The 10,325-nt window shown below is 38.3% G+C and overlaps 1 protein-coding gene across 1 annotated transcript in view; it reads right to left on the bottom strand.

Moving 5' to 3' along the window:
* LOC107721969 (MAGUK p55 subfamily member 7-like) overlaps positions 1–10,325 on the bottom strand; it is a 108,790-nt gene that overhangs the window by 12,044 nt on the left and 86,421 nt on the right. The window contains exons 14-16 of the mRNA XM_016530202.1: positions 9,660–9,830; positions 5,521–5,601; positions 2,237–2,330 (exon numbers count right to left, since the gene is read on the bottom strand). Of these exons, the coding sequence (XP_016385688.1) occupies positions 2,237–2,330; positions 5,521–5,601; positions 9,660–9,830 (346 nt within the window). The remainder of the gene's footprint in view (positions 1–2,236; positions 2,331–5,520; positions 5,602–9,659; positions 9,831–10,325) is intronic.

Genomic DNA, 10,325 nt, shown 5'->3' with positions numbered 1-10,325 from the left:
CGAGTGGAGAAGAGCGAGACTCATGCTCGAGTGAGCATTCCGTCTCAGTGAGAGAGCAGTCTCTGTGTGGGGTCTGCCCAGACAGATGACGTACTCATTGCTCTTCTGCATCGTGCAAGTTTCCCGGCACGAGCCACACTCGCAGCGCGACATTTGCAACAACGTCGCTAGAATTTGCTCTTTTAGGGCTTACCTGCTAGAAATAAGCTCTTTCAGAATCGCCGGATGGCGGCAGGGGAATCAGACCGGAACTGCTGCGTCGCTATAGCGGCGGCGAAGCAGGTCAGCTGTGCTGAGAGGTCCCGATTCCAGCTGCGAAGGCGTGTCAACGGCGAGCAGGCTTTCAGGATCAGCGATGAGCGTTGAGTCGTCGCTGAAGGAGAAGAAATCTGAGAATCCTGTGGCGAACACCCGCTTACATAGCCAGACGCCCCGCCCATTCTGGCGGGCTTTGGCAGGCTTGGCGGGCTTCGACGCCATAGGCTCGTGCAGTTCCGCTGCCTAACCATTGGTTCGTACGTTTTTTAATACACTGCACGAACCACTGGCTGTGCAGTTTCACTGCGTGAATGAAAAAGGCTTCAGTTCAGGAGAAGTTCTGAGACTTCAGTTCAGGCTTTTTTCCCATATGCGTCTAGCAGACGCAGTATCGAAAGGGAACTGTCTGGTTTAAAATGCTCTTAGAAATGTACTCTTTGTATTCACATTGGTTTCATACGGTTTTCGAAAACATTTAAATCATTTTCAGTAAATTTATTGACTTCAAAATGTCATGTGGTGTAATCAATTAAAAAAAAAAAGATTTTCATATGTTGGTTCCACATGATTTTTCCATAACATTTTCATGCATTGGTTTCAAAATCATTCATACCATTTTCAAGAAAAGTTCAAATTTAATGACTTTAAAAATGTCATATGGTATAACCAAACAGAATATATTTTCCTTGAATTTTGAACACATGTGAGAGTACAAATCTTAGTCATTCTGAAAAATGTACAAATATTTTTCCAATGTAAACCGCTTTTTAAATTTTTTTTTTTTTTATAAGTGTTTTAACATTTCACAAAGCAGTTTTGCTAAAAAAATTTCCCCAAGTAATAACATATGCCAACTACGCAATAATAACTTTTTTAAAAAATATATAATAACATATAGTATGTTATTTTATATATATATAAAACATAACATACTAATTAATAAAGAAAAATCAAAAGGATTTTTTTTTTACAAAAAATTACAAAAAAAAGTTGATAATATAAGTCTTTGTATTTGTGAGTTGCACATTTCATGTATTTTTAAAAAAATGAATAGATCTGGACAGATTAAAAAAAAAAATGGAAGAGAAAATGCTGACAAGGGGGGAAAAAATTGTCTTTCCATCCCTGTTGCAGTCCCTCGTGCCCACCTGCTTGAGCTTGCTCGTTCTCAACATTGATAATTGTGGTTTACTCAATTTGATGTTCATTTCACCACAGAACAAGCCACTGCTTGTTTTTTCCACCACAAGGCAGTTAAAATGCCTGGTTTGCTGGCGAGGTGACATTCTATTCGTGTTCCTGTTGTATTGTTTTATCCTCTGATGAGGGGCTGCAGAAAAACATCCATCACCAGGCCCATCCATACAAATCTGAGCTTACGAACCACTGGGTAAAAAGAGTCTGATCCCCCTCTCTCGCTCACGCACACACAGAAACAGACCACCTGTCAACACCCTCTCACTCTCGCTTACAGAGAAGGGATCTGAGCCCACATCATGCTGCTACACAAGTAGCACACACTCACACACACAATTTGCTTGAAGGAAATGGAGTGGAAAAATGAAAGAATAGTGGGCAGCTGAAAGGCAGAGCTGGTGAATGTTTGCCATAGCGTCTGAGACAGACGACATCAGTGAAAATTGTTGTGCAGTGTTTTGACTGGGGTGCTGATTTACTTAAGTTCAGTCGGGGCTCTGGACGATGTGTTGAATACTAACTGGCCACGGAGGCTCTATCTCTCAGATTTATATCTCTCCCACCGCGGAGTGTTTGTGTCAGGGTTACGGTTGACATAATTACAATCCTGAGAATAAAGGAAGCGGTCCACTAACCTTCAATGATTAATACTGACTATTTGATCTCCACAGTAAACTTTCACATCCCAAATCACAGAAGAAACGTTCATATACTCATTCCAAATAATACACACTAGCAGTGTGTTTCAATCTAAGCAAGACTGTGCTGGATGGTAACTTACTTGTTGTTCTGAATGTCTGCCTCAAAAAGGTGTTTGGAGATAAAATGATACTCCACTCCATCGCTTTCTTGATGTCTTTTCGATCGAGATGTGTCTGTGAAAGATAAGGCAAAGTAATTAAGGCAAAGTATCTGATTTTGTATAGTTTCACACTTAAACATCGAATAGAAAATGCTAAATGACTTTTCAAATATGAAAAGATTTTAAAACACTAGACATGCACTTGCCGATTTCGCAAATGGTTACATAGAAAAAATTCACTACGTGTTCTAAAATCACCTCATAAAATCGACTTGGCAAGACTGTAAATTGGGGCAAAAATCTGGGCAAAAGCTGTAGTGTATTCTAGCTTTTACAAATCACAAGCCCATCCACATAAAATTGTAGCACATCCACATTTCTGGAGGAAAAAAAAAAATCTACTATAGCTTCAGAAAACTTAAATATAATTGCATTAGGGCTGGATATCTTAAATCGATTGTGATTAACCAGCTCATGATTCAGAACAGTAAAAGAGAATTACAAGAACTGTCAATTGTTTTGGGAATTGGGCTACACTGGTAACAGTGCATATTTTGGATTCACTAAACAGAACTGGTTCATAAGAGTCAACTGTTCGTGAATTGAACTACACTGGTCACACTATACAGTATCTTCTACATGAACAATGAGGACAGTACAGGTACAGTACAGGACAGGAGGTGCTTTACAGATACATTTTCACACAGCCACTAAAAATAGGTATTAACATAAAAGCTCAATCATAAGATTTTAACAATCAATACTGGGATTATTCACAGAATGTGATTAAGATGATTGCAATTAATCTGAAAAACGATATTTATACCCAGCCCTAAGTGACATTAGATACTGTTTCCCTAACTGAAATAAAACACCAGCAGGGTTTCTTAGAGCACTGTGTTGGAATAACTTAATGGTTAAAGGTGCTTCAAGAAGAACATGTGAAGAAATGTTCATTACAGACATTTCCTTGATTAAAGGGAGTTTCCCCGTGGGCACTTTATTTCCCACTTAACTTTATTTAAAGTAAACCACCTCTCCAAGGTCTGACGCCACACCCACCGCGTCTGTCTTGGCTCACCTCACCACAAGGCTTCTAAAGGGCAGTGTGAGTGTAACGCTGCTTGTAAAGCCCCAGGAGCACACTGTACAGTACCAGCACTGAGTTTACTCTGTCCCTCATTAGCCCCGTTCCTGCTTTCAGCTGCTTATAAACTCCTGTCTTTAAATCAGTCGGCGTGTGCCAGTCCAGCCAGCATGGCTCCGCCGGGTACAGCCAGGGTCAGAGTTTGCTGTGTGGAGAGACACAGCGGTGTGTTTAACGAGTGTCGGGGAGGTCAAAGGTCACTGTAGAACACACCTCCGACAAATCGTCTGCAAGCCGCCAGCAGCTCCAAAACAAACTATTAAACTTTATCACCATTCTAACTCGCCATGTTCCAGGTTTTTTCTTCCTCTGCTTTTTTCCTTCTGCTTTTTCAAGGCCACTATTGAATGGTCTCTATCGCTCTATTTATCTATTTATCATGGACATGTATGGGTAATTTTCCTGTATTTTTTTAAATATATAAACACATTACAGTTCAGAGTTGATTAAGTTGTTGTTTAAAAGAGTTGAGTTGTTTTTAAAAGAAACTAGTACTTTCATTCAGCAAGAATGAATTAATTTGCTCAAAATCGATGGTAAAGTGTAAAGACATTTATAATATTATGAAGAAAAATGCTGATCTTTGAACTTTCTATTTAAAGAATCCTGAAAAAAAGGTTTTCCACATAAATATCAAGCAGAACAATCATTCTCAACTGTCATAACAATAAACCACGTTTCTTGAGCACCAAATCAGCATATTAGAATAATTTTTGAATGACCATGTGACACTTGCAATATTATTTTTCCAATTTTACTATTTGCTGTATTTTTGATCAAATAAATGCAGCATTGGTAAGCATTAGAGACTCCTTTAAAAAAAAAATACAGACAAAAATTTCAGCAGTAGTGTACAATTGGTCATAAAATGAATGGACAAGCGGCTGTCTAATTTGCTCATTTAGTTTGTAAGTGGACACCTATTCCTATAGATAAAGACAGAGGGAGAGAGACGAGAGAGAAAGTATGGGTTGGGTGGGATGGGAGTAAATTATTAGTTGCCCTCAATCCATCACATCTTTGATGAAGAGGCATCCCCCTCTCATGATGACAGCCCACCACAGACATAAGATAACATGTTATTATACCTCCAACTGCTGGTACTCACAAAACAAAGAAAAAAAGTTACTTGTACTGCTGAAAGAAATAGAATATATTTAATCTGGCATTAGCTCTGTGGCATAGGAAATGTTTTTGGTGTGGCAAAAGAATTTGAATTTCATTCTAAGATCATGGAAAATAGCAGTAAAAGTTGGAGAGGAGACAAAATGTTCAAGTGCTCCCAACTAATCGTATTCTACAATCTCGCTAGCGTGGCTGCCATGACTGGTTTGCATTTTAAAAGACCCAGTTATTGGAAATGTGAAGCAATCGTTCACGTTGGTCTTCTTTAGAGAAATGAAATAGAAATATTCAAATGTTTAATCACTCCATATTAACAATGAGAGTTGGAGCTGGCAGGACTGAAATAAAAGTGGAAAGATTACCAAAAAGCACTTTCAAAACAGTCCCTTTCCAAAAATCCATCCCTTTTATCTAAATTCTTCGTAAGGTCTGAGAGGAGCCGGGCTACATAATACAGACTAATGCAGGGGTCACATTTGTGAGCAATTAGGCAGCATTAACGCAAAACGCTTTGGATGGGATTTCAATACCAGTGGCATTTCAAAGTGTCAGAGCCTAAATCAGACACATCTATTAAAGCCAAACTTGAATGTAACAAACATCCAACCGTCATATCAACAGTCACGGCTTTTCTGGCCACTGTCTCTGAACTTCTTCAAACGTTCAAGCTCCGTCTCTCACTTTCCTGCCTCTAAATATGCAATTTCTCCACAGTGTCGGCCTGTTTAAATACATAAATTGCAGGCTTATTTATATGTCCCAAAAATATCTGCTCTGGTGTATTTCCCTGGATTGTGTGTTTCTGGATGCTGGAGGAAGGGAAGGGGCGCTGCTGCTGGGGACAGAGGAATGTCAAGTAGAGCAGTGACAGACTGATGAGGTGAGAGAGTCATTGTCACAAAGGTAATCTACAGTACTGTAATATGACACACACACACAAAAATCAGTCTCATACTGTCACACAAATGCACACACATAAGGAAGGACTTACGTGGGATGGTGACACTAAAATGTTGTGGATCGGATATCAACAACTTCCTTTTGAGCTCATTCAAACCAACACCAGTAGGACCTAGATAAGCACAACAGAGAGACACACAGAAACAAAGTCCATTAATATCTTGCTTAACTTTTATTTTAGCATGCTGCTATTTTTTTTCTAGTGTATCATTTCTATTTTTGCCAAAAAACACAGACACAAAAAAAAGAGAGACTTTTTAAGAATTAAATGTTTTATTAAAAACACACTACTGTCCAAAAGTTTGGGGTAAGACATTAATACCTTTACAGACATTGTTACAAAAGATTTCTAGGTCAAATAAATGCTGTTCTTTTTAACTTCATATTCATTAAATAATCCTGAAAAAAATGTATCATAGTTTCCACAAAAATATTAATCAATACAAGTGTTTTCAATACTGATAAGAAATTTTTCTTGAGCACCAAATCAGCATATTAGACTGATTTCTGAAGGATCGTTCCACACTGAAAACAGTCATTTTTAATCGCAATTTTCACAATGTTAAATTTTTTTTTTCTTTGATCAGATAGATGCTGCCTTGGTGAGAATAAGCTGATCTGATCCCAAACCCTTGATAGGTAGTGTAGACAAAAAGTGTAAAGTGTATACAAAATGAAGCTGGATTAGAAATTTAATTTACTGTAGTCCATTTTTTTTTTTAAAGTACAGCTAATTAAAAAAATATAAAATATATATTTTAAAAAATATAAAATACTTTATATTTATATTTTACTTTATGCACTATACATTCAAATATAATACATATAATATAATATATAAATAAACAAATATTACTTTTAAAAAATTTTTCCACTGTATTACCCAGTTCAAGCATAGTGAACGCAGTGAAAAATTTGAGTCATCCATTTCTCCTCCTCGCATCTCTTTTTCACTACAAGCCCTGAGTTGTTCTTTCTGTAGTCACAGAGTCTGAGCCACAAATGCAGCAAAAAAACACAGCAACAGAGATTTGATCCCTCCATGCATGTCAAGGCCCTATTAAAGACAGGCCAAGATTCACACTGTATAATGCGGAGAGTCAAGCGTGGTTTTTCTATTAGCCGTTAATGATTGCTATGAGACATGCACAAATCAAAATCTATATGTTAGAGAACACAAAACAGATGTTTTTCCTACTAGCTGGGAGTATATACATTTTCATTTGATGCATCATACACTTTCCAACACACACATGACATCATGAGAAGCCCATGACGGTGCAAAACGTGCTATCCTTATTCCACTGTGATAGAGGAGACGAGCAAGATGCTGATTTACTACGGTGAGGAAACAGAAGATTATTTCTTGTTTTTCAGGGTCACCGAGTAATGTGGAGATACGCAAACACTCCTTCCCCATAAAAGGACCCACAAACTCAAACAGTCTTTATTTTCAGGGGATGTTAATCTCCAGACCCCACTAGGCCCTGTCTGCCTGCCCCATAGAAAGCTTGACAAAGGGAAGACGGATGGTCCGTAGTCCCTTGGACATTCTATTCACTCATCATGTGCACTAAATGAGTTTAAAGCCCTCAGTCACTCATCTCTGCAGCGGCTCGCCCTATCTCTGATGTATAGCCGTTAGTGTGCAAAAAGCCACAAACAGCATTGAAACTTGCAGTCTGAGTTCAAGCACTGAGCAGCAAGCTAGATGCTACAGTCTAAACAGCCTTCAAAATGGGATGGTGGTGCGTCAAATAGGTTAACTGACTTGACTTGTGTATTTTTTTCCTGATTATTCTGTTCATTGTCATACGCTTTATTGACCCAAACAAAAACTAGCCCTTTAATTTTCAATAGCCCCAATAAAATAATACATTTGAGTAATTGTTTTTCAATCCAAGTGTATGCACACACTTACGGGGGCAGGATGCAGCTGTCATAAAAGTGTCAGTAGTCATTAGGGCGCTCATTAGGGGAGAAGGCTAATACGAAAGGCTTAATAACTTCCAGGCCAAGTGCGGAGCAGATGCAGTTAACCTAGAGGAGCTGCTAGGCTGGCTGAACATGGGGGGCCGCCGTCCAACCTTCTCTCAACACTCACTAAAACACTGTCATCATGTCCTCATATTATCAGCATCAACATATTCTACTAACTGTGTCCGACAAATAACCTTTCTTCACAGTTCTATGTGTGATTAGTTCACAATTAAAGCTTTTTTGGCGAGATTTTAAGCTGGGCACTATGCTACTTGTACAGCACCCTGTCAACTGCTAAGATGTGTAAAAATTATACTTGATAGTTCTAGGAAGAAACAACACAATGCAGCCCAAATTGTAATGTTCAATTAGAAAAGTCCAGACAGAGATGTTTGGAAACAGAAACAAAATTCTGATATAAAAGGAAATAAAGAATCTGATCCGTTGTTTGAACCGACAGCTCCTTTAGATCATCATTTTCCTCAATGGTCATTCTTCTGTTCCACCGTTATTCTGTCTGGGTCTATATCAACTGGAATCTCTTCAATCTTAACTCAAACATGTAGAAAAAAAACAGATCATTTGCTATGTTAAATAATCAGGTTTCAGTTAAAACACTGCGGTGGGCTTGCGAAGCTGCGCACATGTTAAATGTGTTGACTTTGGCCGCTCGATTAATATGTATCCAAACAGATAAGATCTTGATTCGTCTGGAAAGTCGTTTGAAACCCAACCGCAAACCGTGGGTCAGTCGTGTTAGAGAAAGCAAAGGGAAATAAGACTATTTTGTTCTGGGGTGATTTTGCTTGACCCCGTTGTCCGCAGACAGGGGTAAACACCTAATGGGAGTAATTAGTAACATGGGAGTAACATAAAAGTTTAATGTGCTTTCAAATGAATCACTTTAATTCACAATAGCAAGAAAGCACAAATCAAAGGGTACAAAGAGAGACGTGTGGGGAAAAAGGCTCCATTCAAATGGCAGCATTATTAAATGCAATAAAACAACCGACAAGGAGCATGACAAAGACGGAAAAGAAAAGAAAAATAATAAAAAGTGCAAGCCAGGAAAAGTTAAAGCATGACCTCAAGGGACAGAATAGCAGTTCAGACTCAGAGAGAAAACACAGCGGACCCTTTTTCTACATCCTTGGGTTTGTCACGACTGATACATCCATGATGCTGCCCTCCACCTTATGAAACAAAACTGAAAATATTTGTGTTAGTTTGACCGTATGAGTTGCAAATTACCAGAGGGGCATCCTGACAGTAGGAAAAGCTTGATTAATTAAACAGACCACCTTATGCACTCGCTCACACAGGCATGTGAATATACACCCCATTAATTACATGCACCAACAAAACTGTGATAGAATCCATATGGCGTGTTGCATTCACAAACACACGGCCTGGTCTAATGCGGTGAACTGTGACCCTGTGCTACCTCTCAAAGATTTGTATGTGAAATATTTTATACACCTGGTCAACATTACTTGTCAGTATATGAGGACATTTTCACAACAACAACCCTTTACACTGGGAAAAACAAATTATGAACTTGATTTAGAGTGGAGGAGGTAGATGAGAAGAGGTTAATGCAGCATTTCAACATTATAGAAAAATAAAACAAAAAAGGAACCTTAAACCCTCAAGCTATCTGTCATACAAATCTAAATGACTTTTTATTCACACTTTTATGAAACACTTAATTCATTGTTCGGGCCTCTATATCCTCTGTCCAGAATTTCTGGCAAACAAACACCAAATCTGACATTCGAAAATCTAATATCATTTCAAGGTTTTTTCACTTTAAAGCTGACGTCTCACTGTGGTTTTGCCCTCGCTATTCCCTTGAAAACAAGTGTTAACAATTCTTTGGTGAATAATATTAAGGAGGAATAAAATGTTCCAATAGAACACCAGCGCTGCGAATGAAGTGTCACAAAGATGAATTAATCCTAAACCGGTCCCGTCAGCTCTAGGGGTCTTTAGAGGGTCGGGTTGAGTGAGAGTCCCACAGCAGAATAGGATTTATAGGTTACAGTAAAGTGCTGTTGTGGATAAAGCACTGCTTGTGCATAGCCTCAAAATAGTGTTGTTTTGAACTAGGCCTATTCCTTCTTTGTATTTTTACATTTCTGAAAACTTAAGTGAAAATCACTTTTTATATACCAAAGCTGTTACACTTACCAACCAACACGACAAGTCTGTGCCTGTCTCCGTGTTTTCTGCGGTAGGCCGTCACCTCTTCATAAGTGGGCACATCAGCTGTGTCGTACTGCTCACTTCTCTTACATTCATACATGGACTTATTTGTTTTCTTATCCCTTCTGCTGAGACGAAAACTCCTCCGTAGACCCGCTGGAGAGGAAGAGAGAAACAAATAAAGACAAAAGAACAACAAGCGTGTGTGCATTTGAGAATGAGGATACAGACATAGAAGTCTTAATGGATCTTAACACACTCCTACACTTACTCATTCTTTCTTAAGACATTCACAAGCCTTTCACCCTGCCTCCTGCACCTGTATTGGTTTGAGGTTGTGGTCAGTGCTTAATATGCTTTTCGGAAGTAGGCCTGATATAAAAAGCTGATTTGGTGCTCAATATTTCTCACTTAAATGTTGAAAACAGTTGTGTTACCTAATCTTTTGTTGTTTGTTTGTTTTTGTTTTTTTGAGAATTTAACACTATTTGCCTCCTGGAATAAATGTTACGCTGCTACTGCCTTCATTCGTTTTATTTAAAAATTTATATAAAAGGTTTATACATGTTTCTAAAAAAAAATTATATGCAATAAAGTTTAAAAGTATGGGGTTGGCAAGATTTTTTTAAAATTGTTTTTGGAGTCTCTTAT

This window comes from Sinocyclocheilus rhinocerous, unplaced genomic scaffold, assembly GCF_001515625.1.
Source record: "Sinocyclocheilus rhinocerous isolate Xijiao unplaced genomic scaffold, SAMN03320098_v1.1 scaffold3957, whole genome shotgun sequence".
Taxonomy (NCBI): domain Eukaryota; kingdom Metazoa; phylum Chordata; class Actinopteri; order Cypriniformes; family Cyprinidae; genus Sinocyclocheilus; species Sinocyclocheilus rhinocerous.
This window is presented reverse-complemented; position numbering and strand designations above follow the sequence as displayed.